At 45.1% G+C, this 26,529-nt stretch overlaps 1 protein-coding gene across 1 annotated transcript; it reads left to right on the forward strand.

The window, feature by feature from the left end:
* Positions 1 to 1,042: 1,042 nt before the first annotated feature.
* On the forward strand, positions 1,043 to 26,409 carry grin2cb (glutamate receptor, ionotropic, N-methyl D-aspartate 2Cb; the record flags this gene model as incomplete). Its single annotated transcript, XM_007888897.2, has 12 exons — positions 1,043 to 1,399; positions 4,130 to 4,719; positions 5,856 to 5,970; positions 7,568 to 7,779; positions 9,730 to 9,898; positions 13,743 to 13,896; positions 17,270 to 17,395; positions 18,825 to 19,054; positions 20,072 to 20,232; positions 20,970 to 21,157; positions 22,741 to 22,973; positions 24,793 to 26,409. Coding segments are annotated over 12 exons (4,152 nt in total), but the record flags the coding sequence as incomplete, so codon positions are not given.
* Positions 26,410 to 26,529: the final 120 nt, after the last annotated feature.

The following is a 26,529-nucleotide window of genomic DNA, read 5'->3' on the forward strand; positions in this document are numbered from 1 at the left end:
CGGGAGGACGTCCCAAGGCGCTGGACAATCAAGGATTTGCACCTGAGCTGGGGGTTGGAATCAGGAAGGGTGGAGGGCAGGGAGGATGGGGGTAGGAGAGTGTCAGAAGGTGCAGTGAAAGAGGCAGGTCTTGAGGATGGACCTTGAAGGAGGCAAGGCAGGGAGTGAGGCGGAAGGATTATGGGATAGAACTGTTCAAACAACCAGATGGGCCAAATGATCTCACCTCTTTGGTTCTGTGGTCTCCCAATAGCCGGGAGGATTACAGCCTAAATTCCTGCATTACATGAGCTGAGACTCCAGTAATAGTTGGTATTCTACAGGAAATCGCCTCCAATTATTTCAAATGTTCGGAGCGGTATGAAAGCGAGTGGCCAGCAAACACCTAGAATAATTGGTCATTCTCATCCTCCTCGTGTTGTTTGTATGATTTGGCGGTTCACATAAAGCCTGCACTACAATAATCACTAAAGTGGATGGAAATTATTGATGTGCTGTGAGATGGTTTGACACATAAGGCACTTTAAAATTGCGAGTTCTTTTTTCTTGACTAAATGTGACAACCGAATCGTACAAAGAACACACAGGTTTAATCCAACCTTCTGGGGTGTCAGCGGGAACCAGTGTGCGGGCTTTAGCTTACTCACTACTTGTTGTTCAATGGACCGCAAGCCCTGTCAGCAATTACCTCTAAAGCTCTTTGAGACATTTCAACACAATAGTAATCTTTATAATAGCGTTTGCATTTGGTACGGCAGCTTTCACACCGAGGACATCTCTTACAACAGCTAACTGCACCGTTCTTAAATACTCCTAGATGCCACCATGCATGCAGGAAGCAATGTAGAAGCAAGCTGTTGTTGTTGTTGTTGTTGTCGATGATGGTGTTTTGGGTCCTAATGCAACGATGGTTTACAAACCAGCGGCGTGAGGGTTAAAGAAGAATTGTGGTAATTGGCTGCCCCTTGCTTGCCTTTCCTCAGCGAGCGAGCTCTCAAGCAAACCGACAACCATGGAGAGAATCCTCAAGATCTTCTTTGTCGTTTCTGCGGTGGAGTGCGCCTTCTCCAGGGACCCCAGCCGTCCCGCCATTAGCGTCGCCGTTGTGCTCGGAGGCTCTTGGTACAGTTTGGAGATCAAGGGACAATTCAGCCGAGACGTCTTTCAAGGCCTTCCTCTGCAAATCAACCCGATCATCGAGGTGGTCAACAACACCAACCCCAGCAGCCTGCTGACTCAGATCTGCGGGGTGCTGTCCAGCTCAAGCATCCACGGTGTGATCTTTGAGGATAATATTGAGTCAGACGCCGTGGCACAAATCCTGGACTTTATCTCCGCACAAACTTTGATTCCGATCATAGGAATCAGTGGAGGCTCTGCCGCTGTCCTCGCTCCAAAGGTCAGTCACACTACAGAATGCGGGGGCCAACAACATTACATTTGTACAGCGCCTTTCACGTCGGGAGGACGTCCCAAGGCGCTGGACAATCAGCGCGATCGGGAGTGTGGAGGGCAGGGTGGGGGGGTGCAGGGTGGGAAGGAGAGTGACCAAAGGCACAGTCGAAGAAGAGGGTCTTGAGACTGGTTTTGAAGGAGGCAAGCGACGGCTTTCATTGCATTTTCAGAATTCTGTGTTTATCGAGGCCTGAAATTTCTCCGTGGCTTAGCTCGTAAGACTTAAGTGCTCCGAGACTTACAGGCACTATATAAATGCAAGTTGTTATCGTTGTTGTTGTAAAAATGATTTTGTCCTAAAATGCAACTGAGCAGATTTGTGGAAAATTCTTCAAGAGTGTCTTAATTCGGAAGCCAGTTTTTAAGAACTGTGGAAAACCGATTTCCAATTGAAGGCGAAATTTAGGAATTTTCCACAGTTCTGCGCGATTTTAAAATTTAAATTAAAATGGTCCTGCAGGCAAAGACTAGGCTGAATTTTGGGCCCTTTGTGCACTAAACGTATGAATGCACATAGCACTATCTCCTAGGTTTCTTTCTCTCTTATTTTCTCCCAACATACTGCAATCATAAAGGACAAATCATTAGCATTTTGGGGATGAAATTGTTTCAGCGTACAGTAAAATGCCGTTTATCCACATGTCCTTTTATCCTCATGGTCTCTGAAGCAGGAATTGACCCTGGGCTTGGTTTGGGATGATATTGGGGGGAAAAAAAACTGTTGTGTGAAAAGTTGCTCGTAAGATTTCCAGAGATGCTATGAACCTGGCTACGTAATCCTAACAATTTTGCACAGTTAGTACGTACGTAGTTCACTTATAATCCATGTCGGGGGACACAAGGGGTGTAGATAATCTCCCTACCTACTAGGATTTGTTCCTGATTGTATTTAGAATATAAATAATCCTTGCATTTGATACAACGCCAGAAGTCTCAAAGCACTTCACAGAATATACTGCAAAGTGGAGTGACTGCGTATTTTGTGTGGCAAAACGTGGCAGTGTCCCACAAAGGGTCGTCTACCATTGTACTGTGGCTTTCACAGAACTGGTTAAATCACTCCATCTCCTTCCTGTTCCAGCATCACACAGCCTAACAAGGGCCAAGTCCTGCCAGAAGCAGACTCACAAATCACACAGTCAAAGAGCGGTCCTTGTGCAGAGACACGGGATGCCATCACACATACACCCGGCATTGCCACACAGATATATCATGTGCACATCAGTAAAACTGATGCAGAATTGTTACAAGTTGTGGATTCTCGAACGGTAGTAGATGGCTAAGGTTAAGATTCACAAAACATGCAGTGCTACTTAGAAATGTGCAATAAGAAACATCAGCAAAGAGACAGCAGAACCGCCTGTTAAATTTCGGATTAATCAGTTATTTACCTCATAGCTATTTGTGGGACCTTGCTGGAGGAAAAGTGACTGCTGCATTTGGATACAAACACAGTCACTACAATTCTATAACGGTGCAGCGAGACTAGTTGGTAGGTCTTTCAAAGAGCCGGCATAGGCACGATGGGCCTATTGGCGTCCTTCTGTGCTGAAACACTCTATGATTGTATAATTGAAAGTAATTCCTTGTGAAGCACTTCTCAACATAGCAATGTCATACACCTTAAATCAAGTGCAAGGATTATAATAATCTTTGCTACAGTGCTTGTTTAACAGTGAAACATGTAGAAGTACAAAAAATATATATTATATATATATATATATATGAAATTATGAATGTTCCTTTGATTGAACACTACGGATCAAGTTGTCTTCCCTGCGACTGATCCAGAGCCACAAACTTTGCCCCGTCAGTCACTGCCTATTGTGTGGCAGCTCTTATTTTCTGCCCCTCTCCCCTGTCTCGATCCACCCCCGAGATGCCAGCAGTAGAGGGCACTGTTGTGAGAGATCTGTTGTTAATGGTTTCCTGTCCGAGCCAAAGTGAGAACAGAACTTTCCTATTGATCTGGGTTATTAACTACAAACCAAGCAGCTGTAACATTTAAAACTCTGCAACCTTGCAGCAATAAAACAGATATTTGTTTAGGTAGTAAACCCGGAGATGCCGTGGCAATCAGATGCAGTGTGAACCTTTAAGCCTCAGGGGTGAAGGACAACAGCAATTGAATGGGTTTGAATTGGCATCTTTCCCCACGTAACTCCTTTATGTGATATTTTTACAGCTTGACTGATGTTCACAGTATCAGTCCGGGGTGCCATAGAGATAAGCTAGTGACTTGAATGCAACTAACCCCAGTATTCAACCGTTTGTGATCGTACGTAACCGTTTATGATCACAAAAGGTTGAATACAGCGCCTTGGGACGTCCTCCTGGCGTGAAAGGTGCTATGCAAATGTCATTTGTTGTTGTTTATCTACCCTGCACTGTATCTCTCACAGCCAGACTCCACCTCTCACAGCCAGACTCTACCTCCCTGTCTAGTCTCTGCCTCTCTGTCCCCCACTTCAGCAAGACCCCACCTTCCTTATCGAGAGCCCCCCCACCCCTCCACCACACACACATCTGCAGCATTGCAGCCCCACTTTTCTCAGCAGGAATCCCAGCTACCCCCAACCCCAACCCCCTCCCCCGCGCCCCAAGCCATGTACTGTAACATTTGTGGTGTGTGCCTTTTCAGTCCATGGGTAAATTAATTTCCTCTCACTTCTAGGAGCAACACTCTGCATTCCTGCAGCTGGGGGCTTCAATAGAACAACAGATCAGCGTCATTTTCAAAGTCTTGGAAGAATATGACTGGAATTCCTTTGCCATCATCACCAGCCTCTTCCCCGGGTACCAGGAGTTTATCGACTACATCAAGTTGTTCACCGGCACCAGCTACTTTGGGTGGGAAATCGAACAGACCCTTACCTTCGAGATGACGCGAGACGAGAACAATTCCAAAACCCAGAGGCTCCTGAAGCAGATCGACGCTCAAGTCCTGCTTCTTTACTGCTCGCGGGAGGAAGCGGAGTACCTCTTCGAAGAGGCTGAGGAGGCTGGGCTGGTGGGGCCTGGCTATATCTGGATTGTGCCCAGCGTCACGGTGGGCAACACGGAACAGGTGGCGAAGAGCTTCCCCGTGGGGTTAATCGGGATCATGACCGACCGATGGAACACAAATTTGCGACAGAGGGTGCGGGACGGTGTGGCCATAGTCGCGAAAGGCGTGGACAGCTTCTTCAGTGAACATGGATACATCCCTGACCTGAGCTCCGACTGCAGGAGCCTGGGAGGCCTCTACAACAACGCCTTTTACAGGTAATGGCTTTTTGGGAGCTATGAGCTCAAGCGCATGTGTCGGTATGGGGCCCCACTGCACATGGAAACGTTGGGCAAGTTTCCTTACTTCACGCACACGCCTCTGTTTATCCAGCAGTAAGTAGGAACCCGGTTGTTAGTCGATTGAAAGATCGCTTTCCGGGGGTAATGATCCCTTTTTTTTAAAAAAATGATAATTTGGTCACTGCGACGGTTTGTGGGACATTGCTGTGCGCGATTGGCCGCCGCGTTTCGCCCGCAAAATACGCAGTCACTGCACTTCACAGTACATTTTTATGAAGGGCTTTGAGACGTCAGGCGCTGTATGAAATGCAAGGATTATTATTAATTAGAAGGAAGGAAACGATTGGCGAGTCAGGTAAGTGCAGGCTGGTGACAGCAATATGTGACACCCAAAGCAGGCAATTGAGAAGCTCAGTGAATATGACTGGGGGCAAGAGGACAGTAATAGCCAGTGGGCATAGAGAATTCCAATTGAAATTGTTGTTGAGCTACAGATCAGCCATGATTTAATAGAATGTTCCTATTGTTCCCTCTCTCACACTCACACACACGAACACATACACACTTTTGGGGTAATTTCTTTTCATTGCATTAGGTCGATGCCATTACAACTACCAAGGGCTCCATTCCTGATGTCAGGGCCGGGCAATTCTGTACAAATTGACTGCTCCCATCTGCCTTTGACCAGAATTTATGTTTAAGCGAGTAAAAAATTAATTTGTGGATATTTGCCTCTGTGACATTTTTTTGGGGGGAGGGTTAATTCTCTTGAATCTTTTGCCTCTCTCTAGGTGACTGACTCAGTGGTTGGAAACAAGATCAATGTGTATTTTTTTTTTGCAAAGTTTCCCTTGGCTCAGCTTCCCCTGACATCCAGTCGTAGCACAATCCACATAATTCACATACATTCACACAGTGACAGCTCACATAAGAATCCCAGAATGGCCTAATCTCCTTTCCTACTAGAAGCTTTTGCTAACATTGCATGCTGTCCTAACAGGAGCCAGGACTCGCACTGCTAGTGTTGAAAGAATTTACAGGCAACACAGACAGGTTGCAGGGGAATGCACGTACTGAATGATGGTCACTACCTGTTGCAATATGTTTGATAGGTACATGCTGAACGTGAGCTGGGAAGGAAAAGATTTCTCCTTCAATGAGGACGGCTATTTGGTGAGACCTATCATGGTGGTGATGACACTGAACAGAGGAAGGTATTGGGAAATGGTAAGTGCTCTCTATCCTTAAGGTCTTTTGCGATCACTTTGTCAGTCAGCAAACCCGTTCGAGACGTAAAGCAAAATACACCAGACATGGAATTCACATATAATAATAAATAATAATCCTTGCATTTGATACAGCGCCTTATCACGTCTTCTCGACATCTCAAAGCGCTTCACAGAATGTACTGCAAAGTGAATTGACTGTGTATTTTGTGGACGAAACGCCCTTGTTCAGCAACTCAAAAGAAAATATAGCTCAACCTTTTGGATGCAACTCTTCATCATAATCTACGAGCTGAGCTAGGTGTGACTGAACAAAGACAGCAATAATTACAACATCTGAGTCTGCACTGCACTGGGCTTGTACAGTCAGTCAGTCAGTATTAGGGTTTCTAAAACAAACACGCACTCTATCGTCGGCTGAATCATTGGGGGACAAAAAAAAATCTGCTAGACAGAAACCAGACAGAAGGCAATCCTGTAGCAATCAATTATTGTTTCCACTCAAGAGGAAAACGATTTACATAGAAATGCCATGTGTTATTAAAATCCACGGTCTATGAAATAAATATGCTGAAAAGAATATTTGGACAACAAAAGTACAGTTTTATGCAGGCGGAAGGCTTCAGAGAGGCTGCTCGTATATAAAATAGGAGCTCGATAAGAGCGAGAGTCCCACGTGGGGCTGTTACTGTGAAGGATCAATCAGTGAAGCAACAGAGAGTTGCAGGGATAATCTCCAGTGTTACAGGACTGAGTTACAAGTAACAATTAGACAAGCTAGGGGTCTTCAGCTTTGAAACAAGATGTCTCAAAGGGTACGTTACACAGGTATACAAGATTTTAAATAGGTTTGAGAAAGTAAACTTAGCACAATAGCTTTGAATGCATCGAGACAGCAGAACAAGAGGGTCCATGTTCAGGGTTGCAAAGGGCAATTTCAGGAAAGGCACAAGGAAGTATTTCTTTAACCAGAGGGTAATTAATGACAGGAACAGGTTACCAGGAAGGATGGTTAAGGATAAGGCTTTGGAGACATTTAAAAGGTGGATATGGTGGATGAATGAGAGCACAAGGGGCAGGGCATTCTTCATCCAAACCAATCTTATAACCATGTGAGTGCTAAGGTGTAACAGAGAGATCCAGAAACAGCCTCAGTATCAAAACTCACGATATTATTCTACATTATACTCCGCATCAGGAGGCTGTTAAAGATCCCACCACACTATTCGAAAAGAGGTGGGAGTTTCAATCCCCCAAATAAAATTGGTCACTCACTCCGTGGCTGTTTGTGGGCAATTAGCTGCCGCGTTTCGCCCACAAAATACACATTGACTCCACTTTACAGCATATCCTGTGAAGCGTTGAGTCTCAACGACATAATAAGGCGCTATATCAAATGCAAGGATTATTATTATTATTACTATTATCAGGGCTCAATAATGGAGGGAATAGCTGTTCCTGGGAGTTTCCAGGTTGAGTATTGGAGAAGTGTATCAGTGCTCATTAACCGTTAGTGCAAGATACTTTTGATGTGGAGGTGACTGAAAAACCGACACTAAACATATGCCTTACGTAGACCTCTCTACCCTGTCACACAGGTTGGCAAATGGGAGAACAGTCTGATAAGAATGAAATATCCCGTGTGGCCAAGGTACGGGACCTCTCTACAGCCCGTGTCTGACAGCCACCACTTGACTGTGGCCACGCTGGAGGAAAGGCCCTTTGTGATCGTGGAGGCGGTGGAGCCCATGACCGGTGGCTGTGTGAGGAACACGGTGCCCTGTAGGAAGCAAGCCAACCACAGTGAAAGGTGAGCAGCGCACACACACACACACACACACACACGGCAATACTGTCTGCAACTGTCAGCATCTGAACAAATACACTCGGCTCAGCGTTGCCGCATATTTCAGCTGCAACTTTTAACATGAATCAGAGGGTTTTCTCCCCCTCAACCTCCTCTCTCAAACCTTCCCTCCTGCTCGGTTCCTCATAAGGTGGTTCCACAGGTACCACTGTCTTCCTTTATGTTGTAAAATACAATTTCAAGGGAAGGTGTTGTGCGCTCCAGATTTTGACCTGAGCAAGGCAGGGGCTTTGGGTAAGTTTTAAAAGTTAACAGATTAATTATGATGAAATACTAGTACCTCCAGGGCAGTCAGAGAGATGAGAGAGGAGATTGACCAAGCTTTAGAGGGATATTTTGCCGCCGAGCTGATCGCTGGCAAATGAAGTTCATTTCAGGCGAATGTGAATGGAAGTACAGCTTTGTGTATAGGAAATGTCAATAGGAAGTGCATGTTCCACAAGGGAACAAGATGAATAAGACTTTAGGGTGTTAGTTGGCTCATTGGTCAACATCTCCAAATCAGTGTGAAGCAGTGATAAACACGGTAAACAGGATGCTGGACTATATTGCCAAATCATTTGAGTTCAGATCCCTAGATGTTATGCTTAAGTTGTACAGTGGTCTGATAAGACTGCACCTGGAGTACCACATAATGTTTTGGTCCCTTATAAGGGGGCTACTCAGGCTCTGGAGGTACAGAGGAGGGCCAAGGGTATTCAATGCCTCATAGCACAATGCCGGATGACTGCACCCTATACATTAGGGAAATGGCATTGGATAGTTCTATTTATATGTCAGAGATCAAATTGGGTGAAGGACCTTCTTCATCAAACCTCTCTTTTGATCTTGTGAAGACCCTAATTTCATTGTTGTGAACAGACTCACATAGGGACTTAAATCAATCCTCTTTGAACATTATACCTTATGTTATTAGACTTTATCACACATTTACTGTTTTTTCAACAACTTGCACTTGTATAGCGTCCTCCACCCAGGGCAGCGTCTCAGAGCGCTTAACAGTGGCGGAGCCTGACTCCGAGCCGGGGGGAGGGGGGAAGGTGGCCGTAAGCACGGTCGAAGAGGAAGGTTTTCAGGCGGAACTTGAAAAAGGGGAGAGAGGGAGCAAGCTGGAGGGATTGAGGGAGAGTGTTTGTGGCGTAGCACTGAAAGCGTGACGTCCGATGGTGGGGTGGAGGGTGCGAGGGTGGATTGGGGAGGTGGATTGGGGAGTCAGGAGGTCGGAGAGGAAGGGAGGTGCCAGAGAGTGAAGGGATTTGAACACGAGTGTGTTCAATGTTATGGTTTCAGCCACAATAGCCACTTGTAGCTAAGTTGTATTTAATTTCCTAAGAACTCTCTGTGTGAAAAAGATTCTTCTGAATTCCCCAAAACTCTCCAGTGATCATCCCCAGCTGATCCCCTTGTTACTGAACACAGAAACAGGATCTTGGTTTAACGTCTCATCCAGAAGATGGCACCTCTGACAATGCAGCTCTGCCCTCGCACTGCATTAAAGTGGCAACTTAGACTGAGCTCAAATTCAGGTGGAGCTACAGATTCTGGGGATTGCCTCGTAGGAAATTCACATAGGGAATCGGACGCAGACTGGTAAGTCAAAGACAGGAATGTTTCAGAGAGTGTTGTGTCAGCTTCTCTTGTCAGACACTGGAATCAATACGTCACTAATCCACTGGGAGACGAGAGGTGTTCGATTCCGCTCAAATAGAGCAGAGCGTGGGCCTGCACTTGGGGTCTAGGGCCTCTTTCAGATCCAACTGAAACCGAGCCAGTATTTCTAGCACTTTTGTGGACACTGCACCTCGTCCAGATTGTGAGCAAGTTTTAAAGGGAGAGCGTTGCTTCAGTGTGTAGCCCATCTTCTCTCATCACCTCTTTTCTTGTGGATTTCAGCGCAACGAGTATCGTTGACCCATACACCAAGCTGTGCTGTAAAGGGTTTTGCATCGACATCCTGAAAAAACTGTCCAAAACTGTGAAGTTCTCCTACGACCTTTACCTCGTGACAAATGGAAAACACGGAAAGAAGGTTCGAGGAATCTGGAATGGAATGATCGGTGAGGTATGGTCAACATCATTTACCTGATTTATCCTTTCCGGTTTGGGTTAATGCCACACTTGGCACAGAGAAACCGTAAAAATGAAAGACGGCACCCGGCTCAACTGATGAAGACTTTGCGCGGTTTGTAACTAAGCCACTTGAACCTCAAAGGTCCAACTTTAGCGACTGCAATATGCAGGACTGCTTGCAATACATGTACAGAATAATATCAGAGTCAAAGAACTGCACAAATGCAGTGTAATACCACAGTCAGAGAGCTGCACATGTCCAGTGTAACAACAACAACAAATTGCATTTATATAGCGCCTTTCACATCGGGAGGATGTCCCCAAGGTGCTATATAAATGCAATACCATAGTCAGAAAGCTACAACAACCTGATAAAGTGCTATATCAAGTGCAACAATAGCAACAACAAGATTACATTTGTATAGCGCCTTTCACGTTGGGAGGACGTCCCAAGGTGCTGGACAGTGTACAGCATTTCACACCCGAGCTGGGGTTAGAGAGGGAGAAGGGAGGGGAGGGGAAGGGGGGTGGCTGATGGCATGGTCGAAGGGGAGGGTTTTGAGGCACGACTTGAAGGAGGCTAAGGAGGGGGCGAGGCGGAGTGATTGGGGCCTGGAATTCCAGAGGTTGTGGGCAGAGTGGCTGAAGGCTCTCCCACCAATGGTGGGGCGGGTGGCTCAGGGGACGTGAAGCAGGTCAGAGCCGGCTGAGCGGAGGGAACGGGCGGGTTGGTAGGGGGTTAGGAGGTCACAGAGGTAGGGTGGGGCGAGGCCATGGAGGGCTTTGTAGGTGAGGACCAGGATCTTGAACTGGATCCTCTGAAGGATAGGGAGCCAATGGAGTCAGGCGAGAATGGGGGAGATGGTGTCGCGGAGTTTGGTGCAGGAGAGGACACGAGCTGCAGAGTTCTGCATTATCTGCAGCCTGTGGAGGGAGGAGTTGGGAAGGCTGACAAGCTAACATTTGCATAGTCGAACCTGGAGGTGATGACGGCATGAACAAGAGTTTCAGCGGCCTGAGGGGTGAGGAGTGGCAGAGTCGGGCGATGTTACAGAGGTGAAGGAAGGCAGAGCGGGTCATGGCTTGGATGTGGGGAAGAAAAGACAGTTGAGGGTCAATCAAGACACCCAGGTTCCTGACTGGCTGGTGAGTTGTAGTGTGCAACATGGAGGTTGATGCTGCCAGAGCCTGAGGTGCCGAGGCGCTGGCGTGAGCCAATCAGGAGGGCTTCAGTCTTGTTCCCATTGAACTGTAGGAAATTTGCCTTCATCCAGGACTTGATGTCCGACAGGCAGTCTGTCAGGACAGCAGTGGTCCTGGAGTTGAGGGTGGAGGCAGAAAGATAGAGTTGGGTGTCATCCGCATACATATGGAAGTTGACCCCATTCTGCGGATGATGTCACCAAAGGGGAGCATATAGATATTAAAGAGGCGAGAGCCAAGGACAGAGCCCTGGGGGACGCCAGACGTGACAGTGCGGGAGCTGGAGGAGAAACCGTTAGAGGCAACAAAGTGGAGACGTTGAGCTAGATAGGAATCGAACCAGGCAAGGGCAGATCCGTGAAGATTGAGTAAAGTGGAGAGGTGGTGTATGAGAATGGAGTGGTTGACAATGTTGAAGGTGGCAGAGAGGTCGAGGAGGACAAGGAGGCAGAGGGAGCCTTGATCTGAGATGTTCAGCATGTCATTAGTGACTTTGACCAGGGCTATTTCCGTGCTGTGGGCAGCGCGGAAGCCAGATTGGAGGGTTCAAGGAGGGAATGGCGAGAAAGAAAGGAGCGGAGCTGGGAAGTGATGACTCGTTCCAGGACCTTGGAGAGGAAGGGAGGTTAGAGATGGGGCGGTCGGGGTCCAGGGAAGATTTTTTTCAGGATGGGTGTGATAATTAGGCTGCTTTTAGGGGGTTGGGAACTGAACCGGTTGGCAAGGAGAGGTTGATGACCTCGGACAGGAGAGGGGCCAGAAGGTGGAGCTGGGAGATGAGGAGAGAGACGGGGAGAGGGGATGGATGGGGTTTGGGTCATGAGGGAGAGGTGTTGTGAGGGTTGCGGTGGACAGGGCAGAGATGGCTGAACATATCCCCTCGAATGCACGGATTATTATATGTACAGTGCAGTACCCAAGTGGTTAATATTAGATGCTATTTTTTAGACTATTCATGTGCTGCAATGTTTACATCTTTATTTCAGTGCGATGATTATGTCTGCCATATTTATTAAATATTAAAATAATTAGAGGCTGTGCCAGGTACAAAAATGGGAACCTCATTGCATGAAGGTCAAACGCAATTATGTATTTGGAGTTTCAGCATAATGATTACAATTTTAGAAAGTACCACCAGACAAAAGCATTTTATTATAATAGACATAATAACTTGGATTGATTCAGACGTGCTTTTCTGCGTCTGCAAATGGTTGTTGCATTGGCTGCAAATCTTTGCAAGCAACAATCTGCATAGATTACTATACTCGGGTGCACATCAATGAGGAGTCCTGTAGCTCAGTGGTTAGAGCACTCGCTTTGCAAGTGAGAGACCTGAGTTCAATTCCAGGCAGAGGGCCAAACCTTGGGCAAGTTTCCTTACTCCACACAGAGCCTAATAATAATCCCTCCAAAAACCAAAAAGAATAATAAATTGGTCATTTTCAATCTATGACTGTTTGTGGGACATTGCTGTGCGCAATTGGCTGCCGCGTTCGCCCACAAATATACAGTCAATTCACTTTACAGTGTGTTCTGTGAAGCGCTTTGGGACGTCCTCCCGACGTGAAAAGCGCTATATCAAATGCAAGGATTATTATTATTATTAATGAGAGTCATTGACAGATTAAACAAACACTCATACGTTTATACAGGGTGATCAAAAGGTCGTGATTTCTACTCTATTATCTAAAAAAAAATCATTATTTCTTTAAGACTTATTAGACATTGTAATGGTAACACAAGTTTTTGGTCACCCTGTATATACGCTTAATGCTGCCTGCATGGCCAATGGTAAATTAGACACAATCCCATGTCCCTACAGAATCACAGCGTTTCTAGATCCTCAGGTTGTGTTAATAGTGAGCATGTCCCAAGGCCTCTTCCGTCTTCCATGCTGGAGTATTAGCTTTTGTGACACAGTATATAAAGCAACATCAACAGGGGATGAGAGGCTGAATGGCTTTGCGTGGTAAGCCCACACATCATGTCTCTTCGGCTGAAGTGGCGCTGGTGCATATCCTCGATTATCAAGTGGTCATTCACATCTGCTGCCTCTATATCAACATCGCTTGATCAAACAAGAGGTCATTGTACACACCATATGTCCAGAACCATAGCAAACAGGAGTAGTGAGGAAGGGTGACCTTCTGCTTCACTGCTGACAGGTGACGTTTTTCCTTCTCTATACGAGGCAAATTAGTCTCAATGTATTCATTAATTTCTTGTCGCTTCGATTTTTTGCTCTAACTGGCCCTAATAGTCTCAAAAATAAACTGTCTGTAACTTTTCCTCGTCCCAAAGCTACGATAATCTCCAAACAATGGCTCAATGCCATTGAAATGTTTTGAGCAGCATATCATGCATGGAGTGATGCTAGGAAAAAAACGTCCCTCTGGTCAAGAACTTTCTTATTCATCAGCATTTATAGCTTTTCTAACTTTTGCTGTCAGTTCAAACAGTTCCAATTTTAACAATAATAATCCTTGCATTTGATATAGTACCTTATCACGTTTTTTATACGTCTCAAAGCGCTTCACAGAATAGAACGTAAAGTGAAGAAATTCAGAGAGGAAGCTAGCAGCACTGCTGGGCATTGCAGAAGGTTCTCGTATTGACTGTATTTCCGGTTTCAGGTCTTCTATAAGCGAGCTGACATGGCCATTGGATCTCTCACAATAAACGAAGAACGCTCCGAGATTGTGGATTTCTCCGTACCGTTTGTAGAAACCGGGATCAGCGTGATGGTCGCCAGGAGCAATGGGACTGTCTCACCATCAGCTTTTCTAGGTGACCAGCTCAGTCTTTATTTGTAAACACCCGTTTCTTTGCATGTGACCACGAGCTGAGTTAAAAATCAAAACATCAGTATTGCATATGTATAGCATCTTTCACATACAAGAATGTCTCAACGTGCTTCACAGACACACTGGTGAGTAGCACATAAGACAGTTAAGGGTGTTGACTGAAGGCAATGTTAAATTTTAGGAGGTCTTCGTAGGTTAGGGAGCGATAGGATGGCAGTGAAGTTTTGGAAGAGACAAAGACATAGTGGTTGAAAGCCCAGCTATTCTTGTGTTGCAAACATGGTGTAGAGTGAGCTGTCCATCCGAGTCGGAAACATGGAGGATATGGGCTGGAGAAGATTGTATAAGTAGAAGAGAGCAAACTCATCCCCTGCCCTAACAACGATTAGAAAAGTAAGTGCCAGAGAGATAAAAGTACATAGAATCCTAAAATGTATGGCATGTGAAGCTCAGTTGGAGACATTGCAATCTACTCTCATCCCATTTTCCCCCCCAGACTCTTAAGTATTCATCAAATTCCTTAAATGACATAATTGGCTTGGTTTCAATAGTACTTGAAGTTCGGTTTTCTACAATCAAACAGATTTGTGTAAAAAAAAATCTTTTAACCACCCGCTTTATGCTTCTGGTAATAATCTTGTCCCTTGATTCTGATTCACCAACCAGTGGAAATAATCTTTCATTATTTATCCTCTGAAATCCCTTCATAATTTTGAATACTTGTATTAGATCCCCTCTTAACCTTTTTTTGCTCGAATGAATATAGTTACTGGAGTATATAAGCCTTTCATCATAACTATACTGTTGTGAAAGGCGCTATACAAATTTAATTTGTATTGTATCAACTTAAGTCAGTCTGCATTGCACCCTCTGCTTGACTCTGACATACTTTCTATAATTGGGTGCCCCATTAATTGATTAATTAACTAATTAATTAATCTAATTTAGAGTGATGCGAGGTAAATACCATCCCTTTGTCAAGAACATTGGACCTTGATTTCATGTTTCAAATAAATGGCTGTGGAGTCCTGTAGCTCAGTGGTTAGAGCACTTGCCCTGCAAGCGAGAGACCTGGGTTCGATCCCCGGGCAGGGCGAAATGTAGGGTTCCTTACTCCACACGCCCCTGTTTACCTAGCAGTATGTAGGAAACGATTGTTAGTCGATTGGTGGATCGCTTTTCCGGGGTAATAATTCCTTCACAAATAATAATAATAATTTGGTCACTCAATCCCCGATTGTTTGTGGGACACTGCTGTGTGCAATTCGCTCACAAAATATACAGTCAATTCACTGTACAATATATTCTGTGAAGTGGTTCGAGACGTCTCGAAGACGTGATAAGGCGTTATATCAAATGCAAGGATTATTATTATCATTATCTCAGCAGAGGCAGCAGTTGGAGTGCTGTGCTAAGCCTTCACAGACACAGTGGTGAGTAGGAAATAAGACGGTTAAAGGTGTTGACTGCAGGCATGGTTCAGGAGATATATTTATCTTTAACTCAGCTGAGGACACTGCCTCTCCCAAAGCATATATAGAATGCAAAAGGTTGCCTTGTCACACTGCTTGGAAGTAATTTGACCTTACTCAGAGCACTAGAGTGGTAGGAGCACAGCTGTGCAGGAGTCTGAACGATGCTGCCCATTCTGGAGAGGTGGGTAATCGATGTTGATGGTCCTGTTGCTCTCCCTCTCCTTTCGTGAAACCATTCGATTCCCATTTTCTTCTGTTGGAGTACATTTTTACGGGTCATCCTCCAAGCCGTCGCCCAGGGTGTGCATTATTTATCTGTGAGCTTTGGCTTTCATTGTACTGAAGGGGAGTATCCGAGCTGAGCCTGATTACGTCCTTACCCGATGTCCTCCTACATACACCTTCCAGCAGGGGCTTCTGCATGGTGATCAGTAATGGCACCCTTGTCTGTGGCTTAGCGTATCACCCCAACTGCTGACTCTGCCGAGATTAGCTGATGAGCAGATTGGAATTTGAACCTTCTGCTCTGTGCTGGAGCAAGTGCTCAGTGCTTTGATCCTCTCAGCTTGCAGAAGACCCAGGAGAGAGGAAGCTGAAATGAATCGAACAATGCACATTGACGATTGAAAAAAAACACACAATGAAATTGGGAGGGGTGGGGGGGTGGTGGGAGGGAGGGAGGGAGTAAGAAAGAAAGGAAAGGAATAGACACTGGAAAACGATAGTCAAATCAGCAGCCGTGATGGATTTGTTTCAGAGATTTCAAACAGACTGAATGTCTTTCAGGGCTGAACAGTATTTGATCACAGTGAACCGGTGTCTGTCTGGTCAATGATCTCACACTTCTGACATTGAAACCACAATTCGGAAATGAACACGTGTAATTGATGATCGACAGTTGAGATGATGTGATAGCAGTCTTTCACTCCAAGAACTCTTGTGCAGCTGCCGCATTGCATGCACTCCATGAACGAGATCAGGTTTGCACAGAATGTACAATGAAGACGCCGCAGAGAGNAAAAATGCTTACCAACCAAAGGATTAACTAGTGGCTGTTGCCAGACCCCGACAAGCATTGATTGCTTGGCAGGGAGTAAAGCAATACATCAAAATAATGAACCGCTGAAGAAAGATATGGAGATTGAAGAATAAACTGCAAAGGAGGAAGTTGCAAGTAGAATAAAAATGAAAAGCTATTGTTTCACTCCCAAGAACTGAGTAAATTATAAAGACAAGTAAAAGCAGACAAAGTTGGCAGATATAGGAACTACATTTACTCGTTATAAATGTGTTGGAACCTCCTCATCGTTCACAAATTTCTTCACAACGACAGAACGCACTTGACAAATCTCCCTAGTCGTGCAATGTAACCTGGGGTAGGGTTGATCTGTCCCATGGGATTTATAGGTTTTCAGCCCCAACAATTTATTTGGACCGTCTGCCTCACTAATGTCAATGTCCTGGAGCTCACACAACATGTGTTGACCTTGCTCCAGTTCTGAGGTCACGCAATGCCACATAAATCACTTGCAGGCTGAAAATGAATAATAGCCATTCGGCTCTTGGAGGTATTAGGCGGCAAGTGGACAAAAAATAATAGAAAAAGAAATTAGCAACACAGAGGACAAGATTACAAATCTAATGCAGGAAATTAGGATAGATGCTAAATAATATGATAATAATAGTAAGACCTTTTTATATAGAATTCTGCCTGAACAAGGAAGCTGTAATAATAGGAGGATGTATATTTTATTTCAATGTATTTCTATTTTTGCACGAAATGATCATTTGGACAGAGAAGCTATTAATACCTTGTTCTGATATACCAGAGGCCTTCGGTCAGCGATGCACTTCATTACTCTCTATTGTTCTCTCTCTCAGAGCCGTACAGCCCTGCAGTGTGGGTGATGATGTTCGTCATGTGTTTGACTGTTGTGGCTATCACAGTCTTCATCTTCGAGTACTTCAGTCCTGTTGGCTATAACAGAAACCTGAACGATGGTAAAAGTAAGTTGATCAGCACTCAAACTCAAACTGAACTCAAACATAAGAACATAAGAAATAGGAGCAGAAGTAGACCATTCGGCCACTCGAGCCTGCCCCGCCAATTAATAAGATCATGACTGATCTTCCACCTAATTCCATTTACCTGTCTTATCCCTTTAGTTTTTAAAAATCTATCGATCTCAGTCTTGAATATGTTCAATGACTAAGTATCCACAGCCTTCTGGGGTAGAGAACTCCATAAACACCAGTGTTGTTGTTAGGAATATGTACTATTAAATTAAAAAGTGAGAAAAAAAATCCCTTTTTTGTATTGGAACTGTTAGGATGAAAGATGACATTTTCTTCATTGCCTTTCCTGGTAACATCGGGTAGTTACAAGATAGTTGCAAGGCAGGTTACAGTGACAGTCGTCCAGAGTTTTTAAGAACAGAAGCATTTGCTAGGTGAAAGAAGACCAAGGTCCATTTAGTTCGCCTTCCACCATCCTGCCAATCGCTTGTAATGTCATGACCCAAACTATACACTGTAGATATTATTTTCTAGCAGAAACCTATCTAATTTGTTCTTGAAACAGACATTTTCTGCTTCCACTGTCTCCCTAGGGAGCCTGTTCCATACATTTTTGATCTTACAATTTAATGACAGCTAAATTCGCAGCCACTATCCAGTTCAAGAGATGCTCCCAGGAAACCATCAGACATAGATCTGTAATAAAAACAGAAGTCGCTGGGAACACGCAGCAGGTCAGGCAGCATCTATGGAGAGAGGAAAATGAGTTAATGTTTCAGGACGATGACCTTTCGTCAGATACATGGGTCTGTGTCTGTAATTCCCCGGTTTAAGTCATGCCACTGTATCCAAAGAAAATCAGAATAGAAGCTGTGAAATAGGGAGAGGTTATATTTGACAGTTTTATTTCAATTGTTTGTTCATTTCCTCTATGGAAACCGAAAAGTCCTCATTCCTAATATAATTCCCTCACTGCAGCAGGTGAAAATGTTCTACACACTATCCTACTCTCGCTTATCAGATAAAGAGAATATTGAATCCTACTTTTATGATCTACATTCAATCTTGGGTCCCAGAGGTGAAAAGAAAGTCTTCTAACACATGGTGCTACCCAATGCCCAGAGGGCAGAGAGGTGAAAGGAGAGTTTTGAACCACTATAGCAGCTTATTGTCAGACATAGGAGATCTTCAACTGACCTGTGAGACCTGGATTCCATCCTTGGTTCCAGGAAATTCCTTCATTGTACTCCCCTCTCGTTTATCAGAATGAAGAGACCACCCCAGGACACTAGAGCTGAACGTGTAGTGGTCAATCACACTACTTGTCACCTAAGTATTTGCAAGTTAGAAAATCTGATTGAAGCAATATGTATAACGGTAGTGAGAGCACGTGCCTGAACCTTACTGACTCTCTACACAGATCCAGGAGGTCCAACGTTCACGATAGGAAAATCTGTGTGGCTTCTCTGGGCTTTGGTGTTCAACAACTCTGTCCCAATTGAAAATCCCAAAGGAACGACAAGTAAAATCATGGTGCTGATCTGGGCCTTCTTCGCTGTGATCTTTCTTGCCAGCTATACAGCAAACCTGGCAGCTTTCATGATCCAGGAGCAGTTCATTGATACTGTCTCGGGTCTCAGTGACAACAAGGTGAGGCATTGACCGCTGAAGTTTCAAGGAACATGCTTTGTGTAAAACAACCCTTCACTCTTCTAAATACAGAGACTACACAGTTAACAATCATCACTTCACTGTTCACTCTGCAATCCTTTCAGAACCAACTTAGAGACAAATTGCACACATGAGGGCAAAGGGAATAGAGCAGTTCGAGGGTACAGGGAATGGAGAAGGTTGGAGTCTGTTGTGGAGTATACAATACAAAATTACATTTGTATAGCACCTTTCACGTCAGGAGCACGTCCCAAGACGCTGGTATAAACACTTGCATGGAGTAGTCGGTTGAATGGCCTGTTTCTGCCCTGAACAGTCTATGTAATTTCATGTAACTATTCCGGAAACGCATCGCATTATCTGTAATTTACAGGTGGGCTATCAATCCTTATTGAACAAATGTGGATTGCTTGGGCACTTCATTGAACTTACATGATTCACAATGCACAGGTCTGTAACAGGAGAAATATACCTCTGGGGGTCAATGGTAATAACCATCACTAACCAAATATCCAAACACCTTTCATCAGGCAAACTAAGGGTATTAGAGCTGACATCAGTGATATTGACTGGAGGGCGTTGTTTGCTCAAGGAAAACACCGATGAGGATAAATGGACGTCTTTCGAGATAATTTATGCACGAAACGCGGCAGCCTATTGTGCACAGCAGTGTCCCACAAACAGTCGGGGATTGAGTGACCAAATTATTATTATCATTTTTTTTGAAGGGATTACCACCCCCGGAAAAGCGATCCACCAATCGACTAACAACCGGGTTCCTACTTACTGCTGGGTAAACAGAGGCGTGTGGAGTAAGGAAACTTGCCCAACATTTCGCCCGGCCCAGCAATCAAACCCAGGTCCTCTCGCTTGCGAGGCGAGTGCTCTCACCACTGAGCTACATGGCTGAGCTACAGGTTGATTCTGTTGAACGAATGAAATATTTAACGAACGTTCTCATCTTCTAACGTAACGTGCCACTCTTTCTGTGAACAGTTTCAGAAGCCGCAGGAGCATTACCCACCGTTCCGTTTCGGCACGGTGCCCAACGGAAGCACTGAGAGGAACATCAAAAACAACTACCCGGACATGCACTCGCACATGACCAAGTACAACCAGCGCTCCGTGGAAGATGCACTAAACAGCCTTAAATCAGGGTAAGCTGCGGGGGACAAACACAGCAATAATCTATATTAACATGGCAGCTTTCACTTTGGGAGGGTGCCTGAAAGCACTTTGCACAGCTGACTGGGATCAGGTTCTGGATCAGTTTCTTTAACTGCACTGAGCTCGCTTGGCAACCCAGCAGATAAGTGCATCACGTGGTTTGATGTCGAGTCTCGCACGCCAGGTGGTCCGAGGTTGAGCTGAGCTTCTTGTGGGGTGTGGGGGCAGTGTCACAATAGCCTGATCCCTGCCAGGGAGGGAGGAGAATTAGTCAGGGTTACGCTTCTGATCACCAGTCTCCCCTACTGGAAGTGCCAACGTGTGGGCACTGAATAAGAACTGAATCAGGCTCGACTGTGATGGGCTCTCCATTGAATACCTGCCAGCATTCACAGTCTAAACATACAATAACCAGAGAGACACAAATACTCAAGGAAATGTGAAATGTGCTCCAGCATGAGTCAATGCTTTCAGGAGAGGACGGGGCCAAAACAACAAGTCTCCATGATTGGAGCTACTACACATTAGATATGGAGATGAGTATTTGCCCCATCTCACTGCTCAGTGAACTGGGACGTTTTTCCGATATGAACGGTGCTATGCAAGTGTAATTTGTGCTGTTGTTGTCTCTTTATGTACACGCTACTAATTATAGATCTGGAATAACATTTCTCTGAATGGTTAACCCATTAGAAACATTTCCAGTCACTTATCTCTTCTCTTTCAGGAAGCTGGATGCCTTTATTTATGATGCAGCTGTGCTGAACTACATGGCCGGGAAGGATGAAGGGTGTAAACTGGTGACAATTGGTAGTGGGAAGGTGTTTGCAACCACCGGTTATGGAATAGCAATGCAGAAGGAGTCTAAATGGAAGAGACCCATAGATCTGGGTCTGCTGCAGTTCCTTGGTGATGGTTAGTGCTCAGTAAATCTTACTGTCCATTTCATTGGGACTGTTGTTCGAGTAGGGGATGGAGCATGAACAGCATTCTCAGCTAAGTTAAACCCAAACCTTAGGTACTTGCAAAGTTCAAAGCCTCTTCTCAGCCACCAGTACAGCCAACATTACATTTGTAAAGCGCCTTTCATGTTGGGAGGACATCCCAAAGCGCTGAACAGTCAGGGATTAGGACCTGAGCGGGGAGTGGGGAAGGGGTGGGCTCAGTTAGGGGTGGAAGGCAGTGAGGGTAGGTGGGTGGCTGAAGGGACGGTCAAAGAGAAGGGTCTTGAGGCGTGCCTCAACAGGAGAGGAAGGAAATAGACGAGGTCCTTCAGTCTCAATTGGACCATATCCATTGCCACTTATAGCAAATCTTTCAGTGTGTATATGATTAACGGGGGGAGCCTCACACACATGACAACTTGTTTGAAACATTTGAGTATATTCTTTTCACTGAACATTCCTCCTGCACCAACGTAATTCTCTCCGAAAACAATTTCACTAGATTCATGAGGTGTAACTAATGCTTCTAAATCCATACAGCCTGCCCCTTATGACCTGGTTAGCTAAACACTCAAGTAGTATCTTATACAATTCCTTTGACTAATTTCCCCACTAAAGATTTTACTGAATGTTCCTTTTTTTAAAAAAAAATCAAGGGACCATTCTGGCTTCTGTAAAGTTTCCACTAAGCAGATTTCTATGTAAATGAGATTGGAGAATACGGATCATTTTGTTCTTCCACCCAAATGAATTGCAACGTCCAGTTTACAAGATTTATATTGTGAAATTCACAAATCGCTGAGTCCCAAGCTGACAAAGTCTGAAAAACACCTGAGATTCCTGCCGCAGTTGCGGAAACCCAAACCTAAATATAAACATCCAAACCTTCCGCTAACGTAGTCTTCACTCTGCTACGATTCAATGGCTTCTGCACTTATATTTGTGCAAAGAAATCTTCCGCGGTAAACCAATTAGTTAAACCATCAAGCCAATTAATGTTTTTACATCCTCATTGATATTTCTAAATCCCATTGAGAAAATAAAGACAGAAAACAGTTTCCAATTTACTCTGAGCGATTCAGACTGATTAAGTTACCCTGTCGGGCCATAACATCAATGAAATAGAAGTGAGCAGTGAGGGAACACGAGAGATTCAGCTGAAAATGGGCCCTTTGTGGCACCTTTGTTCTCATCCTTGGAGAATACTTTTTTTTCTTAACCAAAAAAAAACACCCTTTTTTTCTTAACCAAAGTCTCAACCACCCTTCCTAGTGACCATTCCCAGAGGTGGGGATCTATAAAATTCTAAACGTTAGGAATAATGATCCTGCGATTGATTAGTTAGTTGTACACAATTTCTAATGTCCTAAAGCTGAGAATCTTCGTCAAGAACTGACAAGTGGCAGCAGTTTTTGAAATGATCAAGCACTGACTGCAGATGCAATTACACACCGCAGCCTGAACTGAAACATGAAATAAAATGAGTCAATCATCGCACGTCATGAGTTCATGGATCTTTCACTTTCTTCGTACTCTGTTGTCATTCTACTGCAGGAGAGACTCAGAAGCTTCAGACGGTCTGGCTGACTGGAATCTGTGAGAATGAGAAGAACGAAGTGATGAGCAGCAAATTGGACATCGATAACATGGCCGGAGTGTTCTACATGCTTCTGGTCGCGATGGGACTTAGCCTTCTAGTTTTTGCCTGGGAGCATCTTTTCTACTGGAAGCTGAGATACCACATGAGGAAATCAAAGAAAATGGATTTTCTTCTTGCAATTAGCAGGGTAATAATCTATAACCACAGACCAGTCAGTCCAGAGAGAGAGAGAGAGAGAGAGAAAGAGACGTGTACCTGAGCAGAGCAAGTCAGGGAGATGCTAATAATAATAATTCTTGCATTTGATATAGCGCCTTATACAATACAAATTAATTTGTATAGCGCCTTTCACGTCGGGAGGACATCTCAATCACATCTTCGAGATGTCTCAATCATGTCTTAACGCGTCTTCGAGACGTCTCAAAGCGCTTCATAGAATATACTGTAAAGTGAATTTCCTGTGTAATTTGTGCGCAAAACGCAGTACAGCAGTATCCCACAAACAGTTGTGGATCGAGTGACCAAATTATTATTGTTTTTTTTGAGGGATTATTATTATTATTATTTTTGGAGAGGTTTATCACCCCTTCAGGTGATAATATTATTATTATTATCCCTTCAGGGTGATGATATTAGTGTCATACTCATAAAATGAGTGGCTGAACTTGCGTCTTATGTTGCAGTGCATAGATTCAGCCTTGTGGGGCTCAATAGGTTGTAGCTGTTCATCTCTCCTTCATTTATTTGGAAGAAATCGGGATGATTTTCATTCCCATTTCTGGGGCTACATCTTCCTCAGCGGCAGATTAACGAGCCTCATTATCTCCACGTTCTAATCAATTGTTGTTTATTTAACAGATTCCTTCCCCCACTCCCCCCTGCCCCCAAAGAGAGGCTCGCAAAGCTCCTATCTGCATTCCTTATCTAGATGTCGCAGTTAGAAAGATCAACTCGGCTTAAGCTCACAGTGTTCTCGCACACATGAGGATTAGAACATAAAGCCTGGCACAAGAAAAGGCCATTGAGCTCTTTAAACCCTTTCCTTCCACAGTTGAGCACAGCTACTGCGTTGCTCTCCTCTCTAACATGTCTTCCCCATCCTATCCACCACAAGCACACATGCACATACTCACCCGAATTCACACACTCGCTCCACACCTGCTTGTGGGACGTCGCTGTGCGCAAACCACTGGCTGCCGCGTTTCGCCCAGAGAACACAGTCACTCCACTGAACAACATATTTTGTGAAGCATCTTGATGACGCGATAAGGCGTTATATCAAATGCAAGGATCATTATTATCATTCACTTGGTTTCCTGCTAGAAGTTTTCTTGTGCTGCTTTGCTAAATCAATCAAAGATAAATGAACAGAACTCTATTCAACCGTGACACCTTCCACGCTCAACTTTGTCACAGCAGCTTCCACTGGTCCCAGCGAGCAGTCTTTGTGTATTAACGTCGTTTTAGTCTCAGGAGTCATTCAGAAGGTCGGTGTTAGAAATAGAAATGTCACGCTGTGATAGTTTTCTGAGGCTGAATTCAAGTATCATGGAACTCTATCCTGTATTTAACCTGCAACTGCCCTGGGGCAGTGAAGTCTTCACAAATACTGGTTTGCTAACTCTAGCAAACGTTATTTGTGCTTACAAATTCAACCGCAGCAAAGCGGGGAAATCAAACATTGCCAGAAACCGTTGAATCTTATGTGATCGACCTTGGCGAAGAGGAGCTTTTCGTATCTGACTGGAGGTGTTCACTGCAGACACTGGATGTCAGAACATTCCATTCCCAGCACCAACTTCCCTTCATTTTGTTGAGTACAAATGTTTCTCAACCTGACCCTAACCCCAAAACAGAACAGAAGAAGGACCTCTCATTTCTTTCCCCTGTTCTGTGTTTGAACACAGATCCTATAGAAGCCAAAGAGAAAGAGGAAAAAAAAACTAGTGTAAATATATGTACATTTTTTCTTTAACCCATCTTCATTTCTGCTGCTGGTGTTTCAGGGGATCTACAGCTGTTTCAATGGCGTGCAGGAAGCCGAGAGTCCTATGCATATCGTGCCTCCCGCGATGCCCACAGCCTACGCTCACGCCAACATGTTGAAGATGCTGCAGACGGCGAAGGACATGGTTTCTTCAGCCAATGTGGAACATTCTTTGGAAAACGCCACAAAGGCCATTGAAAACTGGACGCACGCGGGAGACAGCGTACGAGGCAGTTTTCCCGATCGAACTTCGCAGCCCATGGAAGACGCCTGCGGCATTGCGAGCAAGCATCACTTTGTGCCATGCATCTCCAACAGCAATCACATCCATTGCATTCCCCGCACAATAAACACAGCGCCGACTCTTCTTCAGAACAGGGGACCTGGACGGCAGTTTATGGAGCCACAGAGGATAACGGCAGATCACCCAATAATTACATACAAGAGCCACTCCCCAGGTAAATGCCAGGACCCCAAATGTCCTGCAGGGTCTACTGTGATCCACAATCCCCACCCATGCACCCCGACTAACATCACCTACTCGCGTGCACAGCACGACAGAAAGATTTATGGGGAAAACGATTTCAAGAGCCCCAGTACTCCGTTTGCTAGCTCAGAAGAATCGTGCTACCACGACATTTATAACAGGAAGTACTTCCCAAGAAGGCTCCACTCGCCTTGTTTAGCCAGGAGCAGGAAACTATCCCATTATTCTCTCGGCGATTGCACCAACTTGCGTGGAGCGGACACCATGAACGCAGTCAAGTCCTGCGTTGGATTGAACGAGAAGCGATATTTGGGAAATCACTCCTCGTCGATGTCTCACATCAACCGACTGCAGAACATGGACGCAAACTGCAACTCCTGCCTCAGGTTCCACACCGAGTCAGAGCCCGAAGAGATCCCACTGCTAGGCAGGGACAGGCTCGGCCGACGCTCCTCTTACGTCAAAGCCACAAGGGAGCAGAGAGGAAAACCGAGGCTACAAGATGTTTGTGGAAGCATCGAAAAGCTGAAGGTCCAGGGGGAGATCCCAGACTTATTCCCTAGAACAAGAACTGCTCCCAGAACCAACCCTGAGATCTTAGACCCCATCGCAAACAACATCAGCCAACCCTCAGACACAGCACAAGACAACTATGTACAGGACCACATTCATTTGGATGCAGATTGCAGACACGCAGGCCCACAACATAGACTCAAGCACTCTCAGTCTGCAAAGCTGCCCTCGTACAGCGAGGCCTGTCTCCAAAGCTCAGCCGCACTGCGTCGCTCCTCCACTGTAGTGCACAGACACTACTCCTGGCTCAACCCATACACCAACCCACCCGTCTACATTTGGCAGCGCAATGTGGAGTCTCAGCAGCTGAACAAACATTCCAGTGAAATGTTCAGCTGTCTGGCGAGGCCCGGCCATCTCGCTTGCGAGCAAGGCCTCATGATGAAGTACTTGGAAAAAAGGACTACATATGAGGACAGTGATTTCAGGGAGCCTCAACCAGGCAGGAATAGGATGGTCTGCCATCAGATAAGGACCCGAGGAAAACGCCAGCTTGTATCTTCAAGAACAATAGATAATTCTTCTTATCTGAGGAAACCTTGTGCAAGGGTTTCCAGCCTGGAATCTGAGGTATAGATTCAGTGAGGCTTAAAGGAGAACTAAACCAGCACTGGGAAGGGAGGGGTGGGGGGGAACATCCTTTCATTTCAATTTCTTTCTCGACTGTTTCTCGGATCAGATAACATTGTGCACTTA

The sequence above is a fragment of the Callorhinchus milii genome, unplaced genomic scaffold (assembly GCF_018977255.1).
Source record: "Callorhinchus milii isolate IMCB2004 unplaced genomic scaffold, IMCB_Cmil_1.0 Scaffold20, whole genome shotgun sequence".
Taxonomy (NCBI): Eukaryota; Metazoa; Chordata; class Chondrichthyes; order Chimaeriformes; family Callorhinchidae; genus Callorhinchus; species Callorhinchus milii.